At 40.4% G+C, this 26,851-nt stretch overlaps 1 protein-coding gene across 4 annotated transcripts in view; it reads left to right on the top strand.

Moving 5' to 3' along the window:
* Positions 1 to 26,851, top strand: part of DOCK1 (dedicator of cytokinesis 1) — a 525,973-nt gene that overhangs the window by 27,767 nt on the left and 471,355 nt on the right. For all 4 annotated transcript variants that reach the window (XM_067533435.1, XM_067533436.1, XM_067533437.1 and 1 more), the window contains exon 2: positions 18,192 to 18,275. In XM_067533435.1, coding sequence (XP_067389536.1) covers positions 18,192 to 18,275 — 84 coding nt within the window. The remainder of the gene's footprint in view (positions 1 to 18,191; positions 18,276 to 26,851) is intronic.

Consider the following 26,851-nt stretch of genomic DNA (forward strand, 5'->3'; position numbering starts at 1 on the left):
TCTTTGGCAATTGTTCTTAAAAGAGTAGAGTAAGTTCCTGGTGAACTATTTGACTTCTGCATGCATCTCTGCTCTTTCTCTTCAGTTCTTGGTGCAGGAGACTGAGAGCTTGAGGAACTGGGGCCTGTATGTAAGGTGATTGCAAGTAAAGATAAATGTAATAAGGCTTGATCTGTGAAGAACTTAAACAAAAAGGAATACACCATGGCCTCCTGAAAAAATCAATATAGGAATTAGTTGATTTTCTCTCTGTGGGAAAGACTTTGACAGCAGAAACAGTAGGAAACATAAACTTCTTTCCACCACCCTTTTTATCCCTCTTGCTCTGGACTTTTTGCCCTGCTCTGTTGCAGTGAGTAGTGTCTTGCAGGGGCCATCTTTTTGCTAAGTATTTCTGCAGTCGTGCAATAGCAGCTCTATTATGCAGAGCTCTGTATTTTTGTAGTAAATGGAAATGACTATTAAAATATAGCTAGCACATTAAACTCATTACTGCACTGCTATAGAAATACTTAGCAAAAACCATGCTTCTTGCAAAATTGTATTCACTGCAATAGAGACCTGCTGGAATGGGGAGAGAAAAACTTGTAGAAGCAGGGGACTGGTGTTTCAGGCATCTCCCATTATCTAAAGCAGCTAAAATTGTCTTCTTTACAAAGACTTTACACTGATGTAGCCAGATACTTGGGCACTGGGTTTTGTTCAGCAGCGGAAAGGGAAGACTGCAAAGCATATTGGTGTTAGAACGACAGCTGCCTAGGTTGCCAAGCTCCCATGCCAGAGAGGAAGAGTTCAGTTGTTTCATCCCAAGAATGGCTCGTAAAGAGGGGCTATTTGGGGCTAAGACCCAACAGTAACACGGCACTGTGTGTGTGTGTGTGTGTGTGTGTGTGTGTGTGTGTGTGTGTGTGTTGTTTTTTTAAAAAGGGCACTTTGGCAAGAGGTTGGGTCCCCCTCCCCACAAGTCAGGCTGCAGTCCAGCATCAGAGTCTGTGCAGCCTGGCTTTTGCTGGAGTGTTAAGAGCTGGCGCTGTTCTAGCTTAGAGTTTTTAGATGAGTGCTTTTACTAAATTGAAATTTTAAAAATGGCCTCCACGAGTCCTTCCATCACGTATGTTAAGAGGTATTGTCAGAATAGTGTATCCTCAAACGCTGGCTTTCTAGTCTCTGTGAGGTTAATGACAGATACATCTGCAGCAGTGGAGCTAAGCTACTATTAGGGCTGTTCCTGCCTCTACCAGGTTGGACTTGTTACAAGGAGGTGGAGAAAGAGACAGACTGCCAATGTGGGATCCCTTGAAACCAGGTGAATTATGAAGATTCTTGTAGCCAAGAGGAAGAGGCAGGGCAGGGAGAAGGTAGGTAACAGATGGTGAGAAGGAGATCCCTAAACCAGGCTTAGGTAGGGAAATGGAAGGAGACAATGGGAGAAGGCAACTGCTTTGGAAGTGTGACGAGCTGGTGGTAGTGCTGGTGGTAGTGCTGGCGTTTCAAGTGAGGTCTATGAAGGAGCCAGCAATGCAGAGGCCGTGTCCTTGTTCCTCTTTTATTCCTCCCTTTTGTTGTTTGAGATGGTGGGGATGAGACAAGAGGAGGAGTGTGGAGTTGCCTGAATTCTGAGAATTATCAGCATTCAATTAATTAAAATTCTGTTTTCAAAGGAGACAGACATGCCAAGATTTCTGTTCTAGTAGATGCAGACGTGTGTTCCCCTTGGGTGTATGCAAGAGACTTTTGCTTAGCAGTCCCTGTGGAGGGACGGTGCTTGTGCCTTGTGTCTGTAGGCATTCCCCTGGCTAAATGAAGCTGCACCAACCCAATCCCCTTCAGTTCCTTCTGACGGCCCGTGGCTGGAGCCGTAGCTCTGGGTGGTTGTAGACTCACCTCGCATTTCTATTTAGCCTTGTTTATGGTATATAGTTAGCTATTAGTGTTCGTTAGTTGATAGTGTTCCCCAGTGATGCCCTCAACGGGTTTCAGCACTGTCCTTTGTGTGGAGGGGTGATCCCCCAGACACATTGCTTGCTTTATCTTGGCAAGGCCCACTTGAAGTGCTGTTCAGTTTATTAAAGAAGGAGACTCAGGTGGCACAGAACCTTCGCCTCAACCAGCACCTGCTTGAACAGGCTATGCGGCCTGATCTGGTACTGAGGCACTCTGGGTTGGGCACCTGTCCGAAGAGACCAGTACCGGAGTCAGCTCGGGGACCTTCGCAGCAGCAGCCTCTTCAGCACCACTATATTTGACATCGCAAGTGCTTCCAGTGTGGCTGTCACCACCTTAGACATTGGCACATTCAGGCACTCGAGTAGCGCTGTTTCCACCGGGACTGACGCTGCCTGTGGCACTGGCATGCTCGGTACTGATGCTACCATCTTCACTGAGGGGTGCCAATTCCCTCCTTCTGGGTGACGAATGAATTGGACTGATTGGCTCCCTCGAGTATCACTCTGCCCATGTCGCTGAGATCCTGGGGCTTTGATTTCAAAGCAGAATTGTCATCCTCCTGCTGTGTATCACCTGATGAACTTGGGGACTGCTGATAGCCAGTATGGCTCCCTGTGTTGGTATTTGCCCTGTGGCCAGGACGGAGGTTCCTTGCCAGTCCCCTACTGGCCATGAATGCTCTATCCTTTTCAGTGGCCTTGGGCTCAGTGGGATGCTCTTCGTTCATGATGATCCCACTCTTTGTCCCACTTGAATCCAAAGTTATCTGCCAGGTCATTGGTGGCGGGTTTGGATCAGTCGCAGGCCCAGGCATCAGCAGTCTTCCTCATTGCAGAACTGCTGGAGTCTTCCCTCCCATGTACGTCTTCCTAGAAGTGAGAGCCAGGTCTGGCTCAGTCAAGACCGTCATCCTTGTCACTAGATGATGCCGTGCTGCCTGCTTCTTCCTCCCCCTTCTCTTCTGGAGGACTCTAAGGCATACCAGGACCTTTTACACTGTGTAGCTGCATCTCTGGACATCCAGACGGAGTTCCTTCAAGAGAGCACACATAAACTGGTTGACATTTTACAGCCTGTCATCCATGGAAAGTAGCCCTCCTTATTAGTGATGCACTCCTTAATCTGGCAAGAGCCCTAGGTACCACCGGTGGCAAAATGCATGGAAAAGTGCTACTTTGTTCCAATGCAGAATTTGAGGGGTTCTGTTCCCATTTGGCACTGAACTTCCTGATAGTAATGGTGATAAATGACAGAGTGCGGCAGGGTAGGGTCAAATCTACTCCCAAGGACAGAGACTCCAACTGGTTGGATTTCCTAGGTAGGAAGATCTATACCACATCATCCCTATAGATGAGGATGGCTAATCAACAAGCTTTGCTGGCGAAGTATGATTTCCTCAGTTGGTCAGCCGTGGTTATGTTTGTGGAACAGTTGCCCGAGTTCTTGCTTGAGGAGTTCCGAGCATTTGTTATGGAAGACTACTTGGTGGCCAAAACATCTCTAAGTCCTCCCTTGCCGTTGTGGGCCTCAACGTCAGGGAAGGCCTCAGCAGTAACTATGATGCGTGGTCCTCTGATCCATTTCCAAGCCCTGCCTCCAGATTGGGGTACTGTTTGTGAGTTGCCTAAGTGGAATACACATCTGCATCTACTTGAAGAAGAAACGGTTACTTACTGTAATTGTGGTTCTTTGAGATGTGATGCAGATGTGTATTCCATTATCCACCCTCCTTCCCCTCTGTGTTGGAGTCTACTTTCATGAGCTTTTGGTGCAAAGGAACTGAAGGGGGTTGAGGGCGGTGCCACTTCATATAGCCAGAGGCGGGGCTACAGGTGTGAGTGCCTCCCCTCTATGGGTACTGCTAGGCAAAAGTCTCTGGCATGCTGGGCATGTGCACACCTAAGTGGAATACACGTCTTCATCACACCTTGAAGAAACCTCAGTTACAATAAGTAACTGTTTCTTTTGGGGCGAAGTGACAATGTTAGCGTAGAACAGTATCTTAGTTTCTATAAGGATGGTTGTTCATTGGCTGGTGTGGTATGGTCACCTGTTGTGTGTAGTGTGTTTCAAACAAATTTTTATTTAGTTTAATTGTGTTTTGTGTGGTTGATGGTAAGTTTTGGCATATTCCCAATACTGACCTGGCCCTTTGATTAATTTTTTAGGCCTCAGCCACTACTATGTGCACCTAATCTTTAATGGTTAAATAACAACTCTAACACATTTTTAACAGTGAGATGGGTTCATTAGGTGAGGGAAGCCCTTTAGCAAGCTGGATAGATTTCTTACTTCATTCTTCTCACAAATGTATTGCACTTTGAACTTTTTCATCTACTTCAATATGGCATTTTAAAGTTTCTCTCTTGAGGATTGCTATTGCTACTGATAGAATAGTAGCCTATTATACATTGTATTTGTTCCCTATGATCTCATCTGAGCTCCACCCATGTAGACTGTAGGGTTTGATTCTCTCAGGCAGAGGGATGTTAGCCATTTGCAAATCGGTTAAGTGTGCAACTATACTTTGATGTCAATATGGGATTGTATTGAATGGAATTTTAATAACACCAGATGCTAAACGTGCACTATGTGCAGAAATACCTTCCAAGCTCCAGTTGTGAGCTTGTTCTGCAGTAGCTACAAATGATCTCCTGCCTTATCTTGCCTTCAGATCGCTAGAAAAAATGGAATGCACACAGAGAGGAAATCTCTGCAGGTATCTGTTTACACTGTTGCTTCTAAATTGTAGCTCAGAGCCGAGCCCTCTAAGACACAGCACCTTCTCCAGTGAATATTCCCTTCTTGCTGAAGAGGCAATATTCAGTCTATACCCCTAGATTCAGTTGAGAATCTGGTTTCAGTCAACCAGCATGTCTTTCAAGTCAGTCTACTATTCTGTGAGGGAAAAGAAGAAAATGACACACACACAGCCACTATGCTCTGCTCCAAAAAGTTGGATTAGTTCAGTCCTTCTGGAAAAATACTGATTGTCATGCTTATGAAATCAACAAATAAGACCAATTGCTATGCTAGTGAGCAGGAACTCTGTGCTTAAGCTCCATTTATGAATTTGGTGATACTCTTATCCTCTCAGGGCTCTTCTTTCTCTAGGAAACACATCCCCTAAGATAATGTAGATTGTAAAATAAATGGAGTACTGAGAAGGAATTGTGAACTGGCCTGAGTGCAGTTAGGAGTGACAAAATACAGCACATCTATGTTACTAGGTTCACCCTACACTGATGGATGATATCCATGAAGATTAAAAGACTTTTTTATTTCTCCCCTTTAGATAGTGCTGAGAATTTTCCTTTGACACCTCCTGCCCTTAACAATATGTCCCAGTCTGACGTTTATGAGGGTATGTCTGCACTGCCAGGCCTGCACAGATTAATGCAATGGGATTGATTGAGCAGGCTGCGGAGATGCGCTCAATCGATCCCAGAAGTGCTTTCTGGTCGGTGCCGTTAATCCACCTTCCCGAAAGGAGTAAGACTGTGTCAACTGGACAGTGTCTCCCACTGTGCTGCATTGACGGAGATGCCGCAGTACGGAAATGTAAGTAAGTCAACAGGAGATATGCAAGCTACGTGCTTGCGTATCTCCCGTTGACCACCGGCGGCAGTGTAGACCAGTCCTGAGTTATAGTTCAGTGAGGCTTAGAGCTCAGGCCTGGTCTACACTGGTGGCTTAATTCGAATTAAAGTCCCTTAATTCGAATTAATTACTCCCACGTCTACACTTGCGCATTGTTAATTCAAATTAAGGAGCCTTTAAAATCGAATTAATAAAACCACCTCTGCAAGTGGATTAGCGCCTGAAGCGCATCAGTTAATTCGCATTAGTGTAAGTGTGGACGCAGTGGGACTTAATTCGAATTAATTGGCCTCCAGACTGTATCCCATGATGCCCCATTTCAGTACCCTCCCCCAAAGCAGCCCCAGGAAGATTCAAATCTTCATTTCCTGCTGTGAATGGGTTTAAAATCCAAGCTGCGATCACCCCCTCCCCCCCCCCACACACACAACAAGCCCTTTGCAGTTTGTCTCTTTAAGGGTTTGAAAGATTTCACCACCCACCCCCCTCCCCGCATGGTGAATGCGTTTTAACTACCCAGCAAGCCCTTTGCAGTTTGTCCCTTTAAGATTTGTCCCTTTGAAAGTTTAGCCCTTTAACGTTTGTCCCTTTGAAAAATTTCACCACCCACCCGCCTCCCTGCGTGGTGAATACGTTTTAAATGCCAGCAGTGAGAGGAATTTCTTTGCTACATTGTTTCAGTGGCCAATCATGGAAATTGATACTTTCTTATGAGTTTATTCGCAGTGCTACATGCGGATACATTATATCATGCTTTCTATCAGTGAAATGGAATATTTGTATCACTGTATTAATATACTAACTGACTCCGTTGTTATTTATCTTACATTCTACAGACACCTGTAGAATCAAAATCAAAAGCAAGCAATATACAGGAGGTGGTAGGGGGAGCATAAAAGGCAAACAGTTCTAAACTAATCCAGGATAAGCTGCGATGTATTTGTCACGGTCAAAATGAGAGCATAGTTCAGCTGGCTCCATGCCTGCAGCAATGATGACCGGGGGAGTAAAAAAAACAGCATGAAAATCCTTTTCCTGTTTGTTTGGGGGTGGGGGAAGCAGGTGGGGGAAGCAGCGCTGCATCCTGGGATGATGACACTCGTCACAACAGCCTCTATGGTTAGTTGCACTGTGGGATAGCTTCCCACATTGCACTGCTTTCTAATTTGAATTAAGGCTGGCCAGTGTGGACGCTAGAAACCAGCACAAACACTGTAGTGTGGACAGTCTGCAGCACTTTCTATAAATCGCTTTCTGTAATTTGAATTAAGCTAATTCAAATTAGTGCTGCAGTGTAGACATAGCCTCAGTTATATATTGCCATAATGCATAAGAGTAGCTGTCAGTGCACCCATTATACCTAAGTATACTTGCAACCCATAGATGCTACCCTGCCCCTACTGGGAGGAAGGTTTCCTGCTGAAGGACAGCCTGGCTGTATCCCATTCAGAATTCTGCTGCAGAGATCATTTTCCTAGCCTGTTGCTAGGACCATGTCACTCCTCTCTTTGCATCCCTCCACTGGCTCCCTCTTCTCTATCAGATCAAACATAAGCTGCTTGTCTTCACAGTCAATCCCCATCTCACCTATCATCTCTCATTAGCTATCAAGGTGTGATACCTCCGATTAGCCCATGATGCCAGCCTCCACTAAATTTTCAAACATGTACTTCTATGCTTTCTCCCATGCTACCCCATGTGCCTATAAATAGCCCTGAGATACCTCATTATTCACCTTAAAATCTTTCCTCAAAACACTGTGCTGTGATGTATACAAAACACCTGATAACAGTTAGGCTATTGGTGTGCTTGAGACTGCTACCTCATGCTGACCAATATGGTCTCACTGTTTCCTTGTACTCCTTTGTGTCTCTGTCTCTTGTCTTATTTGGGGATAAAAACAAGAATGTGTTGCACTTACATAGTGGCTTCCATCTGAGTTTCTCGGTATGCCTTCTGAAAATTAATCTCAAAATTACTATCACTGCACTAGATGAACTCCACAAGTCTTGGGTACAGGGAATGCTGTCAGCCAATCTTGATATGTTGTATAATTCAATCTAAATGATCCCCACACATATATTTAGTCCCACATTAAATGTAAGTATGAAATACATTCTTTGGTCTAGGGGTTTTCTTTTAATTACTACAATCTCTGAATTTGCCCTTACTAGCAACATAACTGTATTTATGCTAATTCTTTCAATCCCCTTTGTTTTACTTCTCTTCCTTTTTCAGCTTCCTCCTCTCTCATCTGAATCCCTTCTTCCTGCCCGGAAGTCTACACAGCAACGAAACAGCCCTGCAGCCCGAGCCCCGCAAGTCCGAATTGGCTGGTATGGGCTAGCTGCGAGTTTTTCTTTGCTGTGTAGATATCCCTTTGTGCCTTGTCTTTAAGACTGTGTAAAGGAAGGATAGTGATGTTTAGATATATTTGTGTCTTCCTCAGCCTAAAAACAATAGGTATTGGTTTTTAAGTGTAAAGCCAACATGGGAACATATAGTACTGTAACATAATGTGGTATATTAAGATATCTTTGCATTCAGCCATTGGGAGAAAAGTCCTTTCAGGATATAGTGAAGTTCTCACTTGCTACTTTTATTTTTTGTTCCCTTCCCCACACACACCTGACTCCAATTTTTCCTATGTTGCGCTTCTCATTTTTCTTTTATGCACAGGTTAATAGATGTGATTATTATAGGTTTTTTTCTCTACAAATAACTGGGGTGTGTGTGTGTGGGTGTGTGTGTAAAATTAGTAGCCAATTCATTGTTCATTCCTTTCTCTTCTCCCAGAGTTGAGAAAGTACTCTCATTATGTTCATGCTAATCCTTTGGTTGTTACATTTCAGTACTTTATGCGAGCCTGTTTTGTGGTGGTGTGGGGTTGCTAGAAAAGATTCTCTGTCATTATTTCTGAAAACAGACATTGATGAAGAAAAGGAAGTGCCATTTCTATTGAGATGCTGTCCCCTCCTCTTTTTTAAATAGGGAATAATATATTTTATCCATTTGCACACAAATAAATATGTAAGATGCTTGTAGGGCGTTCTTTGTCCTTGTGATTTCAGTTCATTTTGTTTACAGTTCCCTTACCATAGTTGCTTGGTTCATTAAATCACATAACTGAAGCTCCTTTGGGGTAGTTTGTCATATTAACTGAATGCTCTTCAGCCCACAAGGCAGATCCACATCAACTAGGTAATGGAAAATTACAAAATCCATCTGGAACTGTTCTTGTTGAATGCAGATCTCAAGAGCAGTAGCAGTTCTTATTCATCATTGTGTCCCTCTAAAATTATTAGGTGCTATTCCTATTTTGATAAGGTTTGCTATCTTCAGTTTCAGCAGTGGATTACATTTAGTATCACACTGGAAATGGGCTATGGAGTATCTGCTGCAAGTCAATATCTGAGAATATTTGTAATATGGTCATTCTAGGAAACAGATTATAGGCTTTATTTGCAAAGATGCTGAGCACTCACAACTCCAGATGACATCAGTAAGAACTATGGGTGCTCAGTACCTTTGAAAACAAGGTCTTATATTTATTTCTATGGGTTTTTTTAAAAGTGCTGTTATGTTGTTTTTGAGCTGTACTTTTCTGTATGTAAACTGTGTTTATATACACAATTAGAAAAGAAATCTTCAGACTCATTTAGCCTTCTAGCTAGTTATAGCTCATGCCAAAGACTTCAGATATTCACTGTCCCTCTTCTTCTTTGCAATGTTTGGGCAATTGGGAGAGGTCCCGGATGATTGGAAAAAGGCAAATATAGTGCCCATCTTCAAAAAAGGGAAGGAGGAGGATCCGGGGAACTACAGGCCAGTCATCCTCACCTAAGTCCCTGGAAAAATCATGGAGCAGGTCAAGGAATCCATTTTGAGGCACTTGGAGGAGAGGAATGTGATCCAGAACAATCAGCATGAATTCACCAAGGGCAAGTCTGATTGCCTTCTATGATGAGATGACTGGCTCTGTGGATGTGGGGAAAGTGGTGGGTGTGATATATCTTGATTTTAGCTACGCTTTTGATATAGTCTCCCACAGTATTCTTGACAGCAAGTTAAAGAGGTAAGGGTTGGATGAATGGACTATAAGGTGGATAGAAAGCTGGCTAGATCATTGGGCTCAACGGATAGCGATCAATGGCTCAATGTCTACTTGCCAGCTGGTAACAAGCGGAATGCCCCAGGGATTGGTCCTGCGGCCAATTTTATTCAACATTTTCATTAAGGATCTGGAGGAAGGATTGGATTGTAACCTCAGCAAGTATGCAGATGACACTTAAGCTGGGGGTAGTGATAGATACAGTGGAGGGTAGGGATAGGATATAGAGTGACCTAGACAAATTGGAGGATCTGATGAGGTTCAGCAAGGACAAGTGCAGAGTCCTGCACTTAAGATGGAAGAATCCCATGCCTTGCTACAGACTGGGGACTGACTGGCTAAGCAGCAGTTCTGCAGCAAAGGACCTGGGATTATAGTGGACAAGAAGCTGGATATGAGTCAATAGTTTGCCCTTATTGCCAAGAAGGCTAACAGCATATTGAGCTGCATTCGTAGGAGCATTGCCAGCAGATCAAGTGAAGTGATTATTCCCCTTTATTTGGCACTGGTGAGGCCACATTTGGAGTATTATGTCCAGTTTTGGGCACCCCTTTACAGGAAGGATGTGGACAAATTGGAGAGAGTCCAGAGGAGGGCAATGAAAATTATTAGGGGGCTGGAGCTCATGACTTATGAGGAGAGGCTGAGGGAACTAGGCTTGTTTCGTCTGCAGAAGAGAAGCGTGAGTGGGGATTTGATAACGCCCTTCAACTACCTGAAGGGGGGATTCCAGGGTGGATGCAGCTAGTCTGTTTTCAGTGGTGGCAGATGACAGAACAAGGAGCAATGTTCTCAAGTTGCAGTGGGGAAGGTCTAGGTTGGATATTAGGAAAAAACCTTTTCACTAGGAAGGTGGTGAAGCACTGCAATGGGTTATCTAGGGAGGTGGTGTAATCTCCATCCTTAGAGGTTTTTAAGGCCTGGTTTGACAAAGCCCTGGCTGGGATGATTTAGTTGGGGTTGGCCCTGCTTTGTGCAGGGGGTTATATTAGATGACCTCCTGAGGTCCCTTTCAACCCTAATATTCTATGAGCATGAAGATGAGTGCTGCATCCAGCTTGTGTTCCTTTGGAAAAAGCTTCTCTGCTCAGGTAAGGTTGTGTTGAGTCCACAAGAGAAGCTGCCACAGATTGGGTTGATCAAGGAGAAGCTTTGAATGAGCTGTATCAATCTGGTGCCTGTTGCTTCATCTGCCAAATACTACCTGGGTCTGACTGCATTGGCTGTGATGACATTTGGACAGCAAGTTCTTGGAGCAGTCCTACCCTACCCTGCTAGCTGTACGGTTCCTACAACTGGGGAGACGAATTGTGCTTATCAGCTAAAGAGTGGGGCTCTTCCTGGAGCTCCAGTTCCCCTCTGATCACTTCTGACTGACCTTTAGTCTTCCCTTACCTGGATTAGGGATGTTAAATATTAGTTACAAAGGTAACCCTTTAAACTATTAAAAGTATATCAGTTAAACAGTTAACCAATATAATTCTGCCCCCTTCCCCATAGGCCCTGGGTGGCACCCCAAACCCAGCTCCACAGGGGACTGAGAGCCCATGCCACTGCATCCGCCCTATCCCGTCAGGTCTGAGGCAGCTGCTGCAAGAGCAGGAGCTTGTGCCTATCCGGCCCAGGTCCACAGGGACTAGTCTCAGACCTGGAGACTGGGTCCCCGGTGCTCTGCAGCGGGGGCCTCTGCGTCTGCACCAGGGCCCCTGAGTCCAGCAGCAGTGTGACCCCGCTGTCACCATGGAGATGGAGAGCCTGTGTCACCAGTTGCCCAATTTAAGTATTAGTCTGAACCGTAAGATAAATGCTTATTGATTAACCATTTAACCCATTAGTATTTTACATCCCTAACCTGGAGGTTTCTCTGCTGGGAGAAGATGCACAGAAAAATGTGTTTTTTAAAAAAGTAAACTACTTGAGAAATATTAATTGAAATGGAAAAAACTGTCAGTCTCCTGTTAAGGGCAGTCATGACCACGGGTCAGAACAGGGTCAATCCTGAGGCTGAGTGTAGCAGTTCCCAGGCGGAGGTCAATACCAAGGATCAGAATCTGAGTTAGGTTTCAGGGTCCAGATCAAGAGGTGAAGTCCAAATCAAGGTCAAAGCCAGGCATTCAAGAGCAGGAATGTTCATGGCAGCTACAGGAGATCTGTCCTGTTGCCTGAACACTTCCTGGCATGCCCCTGTGGGTTATATAGGACTGGAAGCCAATCAGGAGCCTTGAAGGTACTGCCTGTCGGACTCCTGGAGGCGGGACTTCCTGTAGCTTGTGTGTGAAGTGGGTCATGGGCTGTGGAGTGCAAGCTGATTACAGCTGTTACTGGGTGGCAGTGTGAAAGTGTTTGCTGCCTGGCAGCTTTACAGGCCCGGATTTGAGACCTACTGGTCTTACACAGACTCAATGTCATAAACTCAGGTTCTTCAGGAACAGAAAAATCTTCCTGCAAATCTAAAACATCAGGATCCTGTTTTAGACAGTATTAACCATGTGTTCCATTGCTGGGACTTCACCTGCATTAAAACTTTATAGTTTCTGCTTAATTTTAGCAAAAATTCCTGTGCTGAATTTGTTACCAGTCTCCACTGAAGTGGATCTGTCTATGAGTCAGCATCCTTTAACTCCTGTGCAAAGGACTGCAGTGGTGCATAAGGATTGTAAAGCCACAGACTGTGCGAAGGATGAAATTACAAAGTTACTATCTTCAGAGCTAGCTAGTCGCATTTTAAAAATAGAAGTCTTTCCCTGGGTCATAGTGGAGATTGGGCACACAAACAAAGCAAAACTTTTTTCGAATACAAGTTCTAAAGCTATCATTCAGGATTTAAAACTTTAAATAGTGACTCTCCTGGGAAGTATGTTTCTTTCACAAACCTTTCAGCAATACCTACCCTAGAAATTACACCAACCTGACCCTTATAGTCTCCACCTCTAATTTTTTTTTTTAAGTGGAATAAAACATAAATCCAATTCTTCTTTGATATAAGTCTTTCCAATCTTGACTTATCAGGTTATTTATTTTTTAAAACTTTTTATTAATGCAACGTTACAATAAAATGTTAACATACTGAACTTATTACTTATTAAAGATCAGGCTAATATTAAAAACCTAACAAAAGATTCTGGCCTGCTGGTTGGGTTGTCATCCTCTGAATATGCTGAAAAGGATGACCAAATTTGTAAATACCCGTCCTCTTTTTGGCACGTACTTGATGTAACGCTTTTCCATTATAAGGACAGTCCATATTTTACTATACCACAATTCCACAGGAGTCATTGTCACACACTTCCAATAAGTGTGCTGTTTAGGTTGCAAGATCCTTAGGCAGGAAATCATCTGTTCTGACCTGCCTGGTGTGTGTGTTTGTGTTTTTAAAGTACAGCACTGAATGTGGTGCTTTCTGGAAATAAGAGGGCTTGATCCAATGTGCGTTGAACTCAGTGGAATGCCTCTATTTGATTTCAGTGAGTTTTGGATCAGGCTCAGAATGTCGCCATGTGCCCATGTGTCTACATGTGGGCAAAGCTTGTGTCATCGGGATTGACTCTCTGAAGGTTTGTTGATCTATGTGAGGATTGTAAATTCAAATGCTGTCCCCCAGCTTTTTAGGGGAGGCTTAGGAGGTAACTGGTTTTTAGTTCAAGTTTCTTCCTATGACTTAAGCTCTGTTTCCATCACATGTCAACAAAATGATGCCATCTACTCTTCTATCTAGAAGCAGAGGCTATACATTGCTTGTTTTCTGTTTCCTCTCACCTGAATACTGGATTTCTAATGTCACTCCTGTAATCTTTTGTATATTTTTCCCAGACAAGTCTTTAGGATAGCCTGACCTAATGTGTCTTTCAAATGTCCTGGGCTCATATTTTGTTTTTTTTTAATATCTGTTCTCATAATAAATAACCTTAATGTGATGGATAAAATGTTAATGATTATAGTAAATAGAACAAAATTGTTTCACTTACTGTACATAAAAATCTGCCCTTAGACTATGCCCACCCACTTAGATTATGTATCTGTTCTACAAGGGAATCTTTTGACACCTGGCAGCTTTTGTAATGTATATTTTACATAATTTAGGTCACTCATATGGAGTGCTTTTACCAAATCTTGTTTTATAATCATAGGATTTGGTACACTTTCTTCCCAGTTATTTTAGATTTTTATCTTGTTTCCTGTTAGTACTACTACAAGTAGAAAACCTGTCTGAGTTGCATGCTATAGGCCTATTTTCACATGCTTTTTTAAAATCATTTTTAATTTATTCCTTTCTCCACAATACTCCTAGGTCATTGCTCCTTATTCAGCCCACATCAATGATAATGTGATCGACAGTTAGTATCTGATGACTATTCAATATCCTCTATGAAAGGAGTTGATCATCACAGTAGATTGCTTGTTAGATGAGCATCCACATCAGTCAGCACTAATTAGCACATTCATTCTCTGTTTTAGAGAGATCAAGAACTGAATCAGAATGGAGGCAAAGTTGTGTTCAGGTCTGGAAGTGGTCCTGTCAGCTTGAGTTGAGGCATATTGGCAGGGAAGGATGGGGTAGATTGTGCTGGTTCTGCCTCTGTTCTATCTGTAGCTAAACAGAATAATTAATTGTACAGGACTGTACCTTTCATGAGCACAGAGTTCACTTACATGAGAGAGGAGACATGGATTTAATATCTTTCATTCCTATCCACATGTGATTTTTGTCTTTTTAACATTGTTTAGTTAAGATGCCTGAGATACGGATAGTCAGGATGTGACTCTAATTTAGATGGGTAAAGGAAGATGACTGGTCCAAAATGGACTTGGGTGCCTAAGGTTAAGTCCCTAATATTTAACCTCCAAAGGGAAAAATATCAAGCCGTTTTTGTCTTAGAGATGCTGAGCACCCACAAATCCTGTTGATTTCAGTCAGAGCTAGTAGTGCTCAGCAGATCTGAAAATCAGGTCACTTTCACTTAGGCACTTAAATGCATATTTATACTCCTAACTTTAGGCATCCAAGTCTGAAAAATATGACAGGCTACACAAAATTGGTAACACAGAAGAACTTATAAACTGGAAAATTTCTGATGGCTCGTAATCAAATAGTGTCCCTTGTTCTGCTGTTGAGGAAACAAGACATACTCATTACATTTCGCAGTTCAGAACAGTTCAAAATGTTAATTTTTGTTAATGTTTTTTTCATGGAACACTTTTGCAGAATAGCAGTTATGTTTTTAAAATGCTACACCTCAGATATTTAGCAGAGGTTTCTATTTTTAATGAAAATAAAAATTTTATTTAAGGGATAATTAAATTGTCTGGTTTTGATGTCAGTAAAACTGTATTGTTCTCTAAAGTTTATATTAAATACTGATGAAGTGCTTACTTTCCAGTAGAAGTCTGCAATTTATTTTTGTGACTGTTCTATTGAAACATTTTATTTTGTTACCTTAAATAATCTCCTGTATTCCTTAGGTATCATGTCTGCTATTCTTTATTTGCTTTGTTTTATATTTTATTTTATTTTATTCATTATCTATTATTGGCATCTCATTTGCTAACTCTAAAGTATGTCTTTCACGGAACAAATAGTCTCCAGTGGGTCAGTTGAAAAAGCAGCCTATGTTGGGCTCCTCTGAATATATTGAAGTGAAACTTTTTTTTTTTTTTTAAAGGAAGATATCCAAATCTCAAAGGGTAATTAAGAATTTTATTGTAAACAGTTAGACTTGTTTCTTGAAATTGTATATCTGGAAGCTAACAGAGACAGGGAAATAAGTGACTGACTACTGACAAACATGGCAAGTAGTTTTGATATGGTTCTTTCAGAAATGGTTTAGAGAAAAGAGACTTAGCAATAAGATGCATGCCAATGAGCTAATCGTATTTAAAAAAATGGGAGTAAGGGCTTTCCTTGTGATGCTGGTAAGCTCTGAAGGTCTAAAGAGATTCTATCTCTTCGGGGAGCGCACTCTGTTTTCATGTGAAGACATATGAGGAGTCTGGCCTTTTATTTCAACATGATTCTCAAATTCCTTAACATTTGCTAGTTATGTTGAAGGGAATCTTAGCTGTGCAATGCAAAAACTAGAGCCTTCAGTCTTAAATTAAGTTTTGTATTTTAACAGCATCGTATATGACTCGGCACAGGTCTCTAGGAATTTTCTTAACAGCATGACTTGGCTGGGGGGTGGGGCCGCCCCATTTGAGCCGGCGCTGGGCTGCAGGGCTGGAGAGGCGGGTAAGTGTGCTCCAGGCCAGTTCTTTACGATGGGCGGTGGAGGCGCAGGAGGTTCTGCGCCCCTCAGAGCCTCCTGTGCGTCGTGAAGGGCTGGCCTGGCACCCCCCTCACTCACCACAGGCCAGCACCTGGGGGCCTGGGCCCTTCCCCGCCTTGGTGTGCCACTGGGTCCAACAGAGAACGAACAGTGTATGCATGTAGTCATGTGAAGTTCAGCAGTGCCCTGGGGCCATAGCAATTTACAGCAGTTAACTTCCAGTATTCATTTCAGGGGCACCTTTTGTCAGGGTCTGGTGCATAGCTTGTACAGTTTTTGTATAAGATTAATCTGGGTATACACTTGCACAGGTACAGGATTGATTGGTGTTTTATTGGGCAAAACATTAGCAGCCTACAATCCACCTCTATATCCTGCAGCTATTCACAGTAAACCAGTAGCTGGAGTTCATAAGTTATAATAAATTGACATTGATACCATTACAGGGCTTGTGTATCTTTTATCACTTCGTATTTACGGAATTTCTTTGCAGACTATTTATAATTTTTGGCATAACTTTCTGTGCTGCTGGCATTCATAGATTTGAAGGCCAGCAGGGACTATTGTGACCCTCTAGTCTGATCTTTTATATGACACAGGCCATAGAACTTCCCTGAAATAATTCTTAGAGCGTAGCTTTTAGAAGAATGTCCAATCTTGCCCAGAACTAGAAGTCCTCTCTATTCCCCTCAGATGCATACTGTCCCATGCACTGTTAGGGTTGAATCTGAGTAAAATTATGGGTTATATTTAGGATATTTGCTTGGATTATTGGGTTAAAGTTTTATTTAGTCCACCCAAGAGTCAGATGGACCTAAGAATCCAGTTACGTTAGGCTTATCCTATGCTAATGAATTGTATATGTTTATGATGCCATTTTGTTAATTGATTTTTAAATGCAGAGAGTAAAATACGAAATTCATTTGAGAAACTACTGATTTATACTGAGGGGAGAAAGGTTCTTGACTTCTCGAAGTTCTTACAGTACACAAGGAGGTACAATAAATGAAAGTATTACCAGAAGATATTTAGATGTATTTATACTCTAATATGGTTTGAGAGGACCTTTCCACTAGTATACCCTTTTTTCCTCTTGTATCAATTTTTCTTTATACTGCTATCAGCGGTTTACACTGAATATAGCATGGACATGTCTACTAATTGTTATGTCTCTTAGAACTTGTCTATATGGCGACTTAGTGCATGGCAAGCTGTGGTGTGAATCTACAGCGCTGTAGCTTGCTGTGCCCTGAAGTGGTTGTGTGGCTTTGCTTCCGTGCAATAAAAGTTCCATAAGTGCATTATGGAACTTTTAGTTTGTGGTAGTAGGATCCACATGGCCATATAGTGTGTGGCAAGCTAGAAAATTGTAGATTCACATTTTGGTTTGCCATGCACTGCCTCCATACAGCCAACCCCTTACTGCTTATGATGCATTATATGACTAAAAACTGCAAATTGAACATTGAGAACAAGTGAGTAATTGGATACTGCACTTTGCCATTTACTGTCATCTGCCATGTTAGGTACAATTGTCTGGGACTGTTGGAAATTTCTGTGAAAACTAACACTCATGGTAATTTTTTCCATATCCAAGATGGGCTTACATGAACAGATTTTTAAAAAAGCCACATCACTGTATGCAAATAAATGTTTCCTTTTTATTGTTTGACAAATCTTCTGGATTAGTGGTAATTATAAGGTAACATTGTCTGCATACCAATCATGGGTAAAGAACCTGAATAGAATAAAATAGAATCAGGGATACTGGCCCACGCACAAAACAAGTGAGGGTTAAGGTATTTAACTCCAAAATTCATGTCCTCTGCTTTTCATGTTTAGCCCTTTCTAATGAGCATGCCTAATTTGTATGCACAACTCTTTTTTACATACTTTGTTAGGTTTGTTTTCCAACATAAACATATTTTATGAAAAAAGCAAATCAGATATTGTGTTTGTTGCTTCAAGTAACAAATCTGTGACATAATTGCAAAAATATTTTACCTAATTTGTGATGTTGGAAACTGAGTGAAATGCTACAATTCTACAAAGATAACTTGTGGCTTTTTTGGTATGTCTTATGATTTGAAGTAATACTGGATTAGAATAGTACTGAAGATGCATAAAGCCAGTATAAAATATTGGGTCAGGAGGTTGACTGTGGTGACAATGTGTTGTGAAGTTACTTTCAAATGTGTAGAAGTAAAAATCAGTAACTTGAAAAGTATGCTATTTTTCTGTGTGCTAATAACCGTGTTCTCTCTTTCTAGCTTTCTATAATTATGACGCAAGGGGAGCAGATGAACTTTCCTTACAAATAGGTGACACCGTACATATATTAGAAACATATGAAGGTAAGTAAAACACATTTGATTCAAAACCATTGTTCATACAGTCACACTATTCTTGTGTGTGTGATTTTAACATATCCTATTTTAGCAGATGGTGAATTACTATTGTTTTCATGACTAATAAAACGTCGTATTGGGCACAGAATTAACAAGTGCTACATGTCAATGAACAGGCAGGTGATAAAATACCTAATGAATACCTTTTTCTAAATGCACAGTTTCTCTTTCTATGCAAGATTAATGTTCTCTCACCTTTAATTTGTATGGATCAATGGCAACATCTGTTGAGTGGTTAGTGAAATGATAGATGTTCTCTAGATATCCTCAGATAATGCACAAGGCCCTCTCTGATTCTTAAAGGTGTGAATCTGAATTTGAAAGTTATTTACACTCTAAATTATTCATACCTTTTTGTAAAATAGATGCATTTGCTCTGTGCTATTTATTCAGTCAATATTTTTAAAGCAATATGCTGTGCTTTATTTATTTTGATCCTTTAATTTGATGAGAAGCAGTAGAATTATTGCATACCACATAAATTCCAGTTAGCATTTCTTTTCTCTGATTCCCACAAAATAGTAATTTATCTTGAAAAATATTTAATTTGAGAATGAGGGAAAATTCTTACAATTAATTTTCTGCTGTTGAGTGATCAAATAGTGATGATTAAGTACAACTTTTTTTTGGTCACATGCCCTTGATTTGTCATTCAGTCATTCAGTGTATGATGTGGCTTAGAAAAGAAGCAGTGATCTGGATGGCTTTTATGTTAGAAAATTATTAATCATCAGAGTAATGGGATAACTTTCTGTATTTTGGATATGTGATTTTCCTTTGTTCGTAGGTTTTAAATGTTCACTTGTCACTGCCAAAGAATCTGTTAGGGAAGAAAAATTAGTTCCGGCGGGTATTAATACTTTGTTTTAGAAATTGGATTCAAAGTGATTTTTATTATATGAAGCTACTAAAATAGGAAAGTTCCTAATCAGATCAACTAACCTTAATTTGGTTAACAATAATACACAGTGAACATACGAGCTGCTCATCAGTGAGCAATTTATTAATGAATTCAGTTTGCATTAGCAGTAAGTGACCCCTGACACTGCCACAGTTGCAGAGAGGGAATCTGTCTACTAAAAATTAATCTGCATCTTCTGTACTTTAAATATTTGCAGTTTTATTATACATTTCTTAAATACACATGTAAACAGGAATATTTGAATGCTGTAAAATTATACATAATGGATGCATTTATCTAATAAGTGAACAACACCGATGCTCAGAAAGCACGTTTAAAGCTTGCCTGTGACACAGATAGCATCTGTCTATTATAACTGTGTAAAATTTTATACTTTTTGAACCGCCTGTGTGCTTCAAATGAAATGGGACAGTGCAGATGACTCACCTTTCCCCTGGACTGGATAATAGAATGATCTTCACACACACATCTAATGATTGTTAGGCCTCAACAGTACTGGCTGGGTTTACTTAAAAAGAAATCCAAATAAAATAATATTCCTCCAAAGGCTGTTATGATTCCTACCATGCTTGATCATTACTCATCTTCTGTATTGGGAAATAGGAGGCTATAATCCTTAGTTCTTTCCTTTGAAGGAAAAGCCACCACCAGGCAGTTTTTCCACCGGTTTGATCTGCTGGCTGCCCCTTTAAAACAATATGCAGACTGTACCCTCTTAGACCTCCTCAGCATCTTCACTAATTTCCTTTCCCAGATACCCTAAACAGAAATTTATTAAATCACCAATATTCTATAATCAACCAGTCTGTCGGTTTCTCTGTAGTTGTGATGCCATAAAATGGGACTTGTTGTGCAGATAATGGGACAGTGTGTCAGAAAAATCATTTGACTCTTCTGGGAGTGTTTTGTCTAGGAGTTGAGGTTTTGCTTCCCAGCTTTGTATACAAACGTCTTAACTAAATGAATTAGTGATTTTAGCTTAAACTGCTGCCTAATCTCAAACTTCATTGCTGCTTTATTTTGACATTAGAAATAAAAACCTCTAATTTAATATGTTTAGTGCTGTCAGGAATAGAAAGAATGCAAAATGTTTGGTTTTCTGACTTTTTCCTGAGTTATTTTTGCTGTCTCTACTAAGCAATATCTTTGAAAAGAGAGAGGGGAAAAAAAAGCCATTGATGTCCATGGCACAAGAGTAATGGTATTCTGTTGAAGTGTTCTACAAATGCCTTTATATATTAGTCCTTGAATTCTGTGATGACCTGCATGGGGTAGCTTTTTTTTTTTTTTTTACACTAGATGCTCCTAAACTCTTAATAAATGCATACATAAAGGTAGGTGTCTAGTGGTATTCTACCTGTGTTTGATTTTTTTTTTTTTTTAAACTAATCCTCCAGCCTAAGTTACATTATTCTGGAATCCTACTGTATGCTTAAAAGACATGAAATTGCAAGCCCAGTAGCAAGGATTTTTAATGAATCCTGTAAACTACGAATGGAGAATTGCTAACATAGTTCCTATTTTTAAGAAATGGAAAAAAGTGATCTCAGTAATCATAGGCCTCTTAATTTGACCTCAGTAGTATGCAAGGTCTTAGAAAAATTTTTGAAAGAGAAAGTAGTTAAGGACATCGAGGTTAACGGTAATTGGGATAAAATACAACATGGTTTTAGAAAAGGTAGATCATGCCAGGCCAACCTGATCTCCTTCTTTGAGGAGATAACAGATTTCTTAGACAAAGGGAATGCAGTGGATCTAACTTACCTAGATTTGTAAGGCATTTGATACGGCTCCACATGGAGAGTTATTAGTTAAATTGGAAAAGATGGGCATTCCTATGAAAATTGAGAGGTGGATAAGGAACTGGTTAAAAGGGAGACTACAGTGGGTCATACTGAAAGGTGAACTGTCAGGCTGGAGGGAGGTTACAAGTGGAGTTCCTCAGGATTCGGTTTTGGGACCAATCTTATTTAACCTTTTTATTACTGAACTGGGCACAAAAAATGAGTGTGTGCTAATAAAGTTTGTAGATGACACAAAGTTGTGAGGTATTGCTAATACAGAGAGGGACCAGGATATCATACAAGAAGATCTGGATGACCTTGTAAACTCGAGTAATAGAAATAGGATGAAATGTAATAGTGGAAAGCGCAAGGTCATGCATTTAGGGACTAATAACAAATTTTTTTTCTATAAACTGGGGACACATCTGTTGGAAGTGACAGAGGAGGAGAAGGACTTGGGTGTATTGGTTGATCTCAGGATGATTATGAGCTGCCAATGTGATGTGGCTGTGAAAAAAGCTGATGCAGTAGGCAAGGTATTTCCAGTAAAGGCAGGGAGATGTTAGTACCCTTATACAAGGCGCTGGTGAGACCTCATCAGGAATATTGTATGCAGTTCTGGTCTCCCATGGTTAAGGAAGATGAATACAAACTGGTACAAGTGCAGAGAAGGGCTACTGGGATGATGGGAGGAATGGAAAACCTATCTTATGAGAGGAGACTCAAAGAGCTTGGCTTGTTTAGCCTATCCAAAACAAGGCTGAGGGGAGATATGATTGTTCTCCATAAATAGATCAGAGGGATAAATACCAGGGAGGGAGAGGAATTATTTAAGTTCATTGCCAATGTGAACCCAAGAACTAATGGATATAAACTGGCCTTCAGGAAGTTTAGACTTGAAATTAGACAAAGATTTTTAGCCGTCAAAGGAGTGAATTTCTGTAACAGCCTTCCAAGGGGAGCAACAGGGCACAAAAAAAAAAACTATCTGGCTTCAAGAATGAGCTTGGTAAGTTCATGGAAGGGATGTTATGATGGGACAGCTTAATATGGCAGTTAACTGATCTTTGACTACTAGCAGTAAATATGTCCAATGGCTTGTGATGGGATGTTAGATGGGGTGGGTTCTGAGTTACTACAGAGAATTCTGTCTGTGTGTCTGGGTGGTGAGTGTTGCCCACATGCTCAGGGTTTAACTGATTGCCATATTTGGGGTGAGGAAGAAATTTTCCCCCAGGGCAAATTGGCATAGGCCCTGGGGTTCTTTTGCCTTCCCCTGCAGCATGGGGCACAGGTCACTTGCTGGTGGATACTCTAGTAGATTCTCTGTACCTTGAAGTGTTTAAACCATTATTTGAGGACTTCAGTAACTCAGTTATAGGCTAGGGGTCTATCACAGGAGTGGGTGGGTGAGGTTCTGTGGCCTGTGTTGTGCACGAGGTCAGACTAGATGATCATAATGGTCCCTTCTGACCTTAAAAGACCTTATGAGTCTATGAGACATTAATATCATGTGTACCTTGCTTTAGAACATGTGGCTGTTGCAACTTGCTGTTGATGTCTTGACATTTGCATCCTTAATAATCGTTGCATGGATCCCTTTATATTTAATTTATTATTATAAAAGACTATGCACGTTTGTAAGGTGCCAGCCACTTGGATGTCTAGGCCCCACTTAAGCACATGCCTAAGGGCTTTGCTAGGCTTGGATGTGGTTTTTTTTTTTTTTTGCTAATATCTGTGCTTGCATTCTTTTTTTAAAAGTCTGTCTCAATGACCTTTTTTGATCTATCAATATAGATGCAGAGCAGGGGAAGGAAAGATAATTAAACGGGCTCAGTTACACCATTTGTAATGACACTTTGCAGTCATCCGTAAGAGAATCACTCTCATCCTAATGTGCCTCAGTCTGTAGAATATTTGGATCATGTGTGACAGGACATGCTTTACATGTTTTACAGTTTGTTGATCTGAAGATTTTTTAAAGTTAGTCCTGCAGAGTTACCATAATGGCATATGCAAATCAGATAATTGTGCATGTCAAAGGAATTGGTAATTTGGATGCAAATCAGTAATTGCACACAAAGTAGCTGTGCAGTTGCTTATAGACTTTGTTTTAAATCATGTCTAGTATTTCTTTCCCTTATCTTTAAATGATATGATGGGTGAAGGTGCCAAGGATGGTCAAATGAAGAATTTGGAGCAGGCACAAGAAATTATAATCCCATTTACTGAAGCTACCATTAATATGGTTCATTTTGAGTTGCACTGATCCCATTTTTAAACAAGGTTTTGTGGTGGGGGGACTCCATGGCCAAATTTGCTCCTTTGGAAGCAAATCTTTCTCATGACCAGATACATTAACCATTTCTTTATATTATTATTCTTATTATTTATCTTGTTTTTTTAAGATGAAGTACCTCTTGATTTGCTCTTTGTTGCTCTCGTAAAACAGACACTTTCTCCACTTTACCACAGTCTCATTACCTAAGGTTGATCTCTGGGTATTAACTATGGGACAGAATATTCTACCTCCATCTCATGTGTTTTCATCCAGAATGTGCAGAGAAGAAGACACATCTAATATGGTTAAACAAGTTGTGAATGTTGCAGTTTTCCTGTCTACTCTTCGATGCTTTGGAATATTTTCCCCTGTCCAGACCAGGGCTGACAAAACCATACTATAATCCTTCCTACTGTGAAAAATTAATTAATTTCTTATAGTAAGTAGCTTGCCAGGAAGAGTTCATTTCAACAGCAATCTGCAAAGATTTGCAACTATCCTAATTTTGAATCTCAGGTTTGGACAAGTAGCTCTAAAACTGTGACTTATCTTTATCTCTGCTCTCTACCACAATAAGGTGATCATCTGTCTGATTCAACACTTCCCACTCAGTATTCTAGAGGAAGGGAGAGGAGGTGAGGTAAAATGGGTTTACTACCCAGATAGGAGTGCTATCTGAAGGACAGATTCAGAAAGCTAATCTGAAGGACAGATTGATGGACATTATTATATATTAATCACTTGTCAGTTAAGATCTTTGTATGTACCTAATTTACATCAGTTTGCTAGGGTACATTAGGGTATATTACTAGGGTTACTTTTTGTTCTTGTACAGTATTTAAAATGTTAACTTTTTCCACCTACATTTTAAATAATATTTGACTTTGTTTCTTTATCACTTAAAATGAATGTTGTTCTTGGGTAAGTAGTTTATAGCAAGATATAAATGTTCCTTTGGAATTCAGGAAAAATGTTTCTTCAGGTCAATCCACACTTAATTTTCTATGTGCACCCAGACTATTAAGCTTGATGCAAACAGCATGTACCCTGCTATAATTTTTAGAGAAGTTCTATAGCTTAGAACTTGGAACACAAATTCACCATCAAAATTAAAGTTAATTTCTCTTCCCTTCAAGGAAAGTTCTTCAAGTATGCACTAGACTAAATTTTAAAAGTAATCAGAAGGAATAATTAATCTTTCTCAAATTACAAAAGTCAAGATTACTGCTTTCTTATTTAGGCAGAAGCATAGACCCACTTTTTCAACTAGAAAATTCACTCCCACATGTTTAATTTGGAGTGTTAATGGAATAATAAAAAAGCAAACCTTTGCAATTACAAGCATTTTTCCTGCTAGCAGACAGAAGGGCTTTATTCTGTAGAAGGATTTCTTAGAACAAAATACCTGACACTTTCCTAATCTGTATTTTACCTGGTTCTAGTCCTAATAACCTAATCTCACGGCAAACCAAACAAGCGGACAGTGGAAATTACCCATTAAATCCAGGGATTTGAGTAGAAAGGTGTAAAAATCCTTTAACTTTCATGACCTGGTAATTGCAAAAGATCATTCAGGCCACAAGAGAAACTGCTTTAGGTGGGGAAGGAACTCCAAAATTCATTTTTTCAGGGAATTTATTCTTGATATTTTATTCAGTAAGCATGTTGTATAAAATTCTGGAAGACAACCCTATAAAAGGGAGAGCCTAGTAAAAGATACAGGATATTTTCTCTTCTCTTAATTTTAGCTTTAGAGATATTTCCTTAAACCCACAGTGCAGTACCTTCATTTTCTTTTTGATTTCAACTGGAATATCATCTTTTCAAAACAAGGCTTTCCTAGTCAATTTAATCTGATATGAGGGCCTTGTCTCATGTTCATCTGTAATAGCGATGGCTTTTTCAAGTTTTTAGGGGATGTTCATTCTGCTTGATCTAGATGATTGTGTAACAAAGAGAAGGTACTGTTTAGGACAAAGTACAGTACTGGTTTTGTATGCAATTTCTGTTAGTGTTCTGCAAAGTGTGCTAGTGAAATATAGTGTATGTGCATGCTAGATTTTCTGATTTGGGATTCTTTTCGACACACAGCTAAAAATATATTAAATCTCACAACATTGGTCATGGTAGATTCTAAAAAGTGTATGCGTACTTCACAACATGATTAAAACATTTTCAAAATCCAGGTCACCTTGGGAATCATTTGAGGCATGGGTCAATTTTACCATTACTGATATTTGCCTAAAACCAAACTGTCAACAAAAGAGTTGATCGAGGGGAATTTTGTAATTTCTCTAATATGGTTTTCATTTAGCCACTTGAGGTAAAAGTGTTTGCTATCACTGCTTTTGATTTAAAAAAAAAAAAAAAAAAAGTTTTTAAATAGAATAAAGTGTCATCTTAAATTAAATCTAATTGCACACAAAATAAACTACATTACATTAAAAACATTAGTAAGGTTACAAAATCAAGCACTCAGAAGTTAGGAAATGCCAAAGTTAATGTTGCCAGTGCAACCTTAATCTGGTCACTTTGTGCATATGTATTATTAGTCTTTAATTACATGGTCATGTATTATTTTTTCAATAGAATCCATGCCTCAGTAAGTGGACAGGATGGAAATGGATCACTTAATGGGCAACCTTTCAATATTTCATTTTTCCATCAGTCAGTATGTGGCCCTATGCCTTATACTAGTCAAACTCTACTCTGAAGACAGAATTATTAATTGCCTGATGGACTTTTCTATGGTGCTTATCACTATAGCATCAGTGTGTTTCACAAATATTAATATTCACAACACCCCCGTGAGGTGAGAGGATGGTATTATCCCCATTTTACAGAACAGGAGCTGTGGTACTTTTGACACAGAGAGTATGGTCAAAGGTGTCCACTTATTTGCGATGCTCAATTTAAGATGATTGCGACCTGGTTTTTCAGAGTATTTTGCATTATATATCATGTGATATATGGCGTGCGGTGTGTATGTGTGGGTGTGCATGTGTGTTCAAAGCACAGCTCCCCTTGATTTCAATTGCAGCTGTGCATGCTCAGCAGTTTGGCAAATCAGACCCATGGGTATCAAGCCCAGAACCCAGGAAATGAGGAACACACAGTTAGCGACCAAACCATGAAATGCTTGGTTTATGTGACTTAAAATCATAGAATATTAGAGTTGGAAGGGACCTCAGAGGTCATCTAGTCCAACCCCCTGCTCAAAGCCGGACTAACCTCAGCTATATCATCCCAGCCAGGGCTTTGTCAAGCCTCAGCTTAAAAACCTCAGCTTAAAAACCCAGCATCACATAAGAACTCTGTGGCAGAAGAAGTGATCGAATCCAGTTATCCAGGACAGCATTAAACTGCCTTATCTATGAGACTATCCTTTCTCTTCCTACAAGTGTCTGCCTCATTCACTACACACTTTCTGCAACAAATGAAGTAGGAGTCCTACAAACAAGAGTGTCCTTCACTGTGCAACCCAGATTCATTCCCCAGAGCAAGTCCATCCTGTGGACTTAATGAGGCAGGA

Source organism: Emydura macquarii, unplaced genomic scaffold (genome assembly GCF_026122565.2).
Source record: "Emydura macquarii macquarii isolate MOO-44397 ecotype Brisbane River unplaced genomic scaffold, CSIRO-AGI_Emac_v2 contig_3343, whole genome shotgun sequence".
NCBI classification, from domain to species: domain Eukaryota; kingdom Metazoa; phylum Chordata; order Testudines; family Chelidae; genus Emydura; species Emydura macquarii.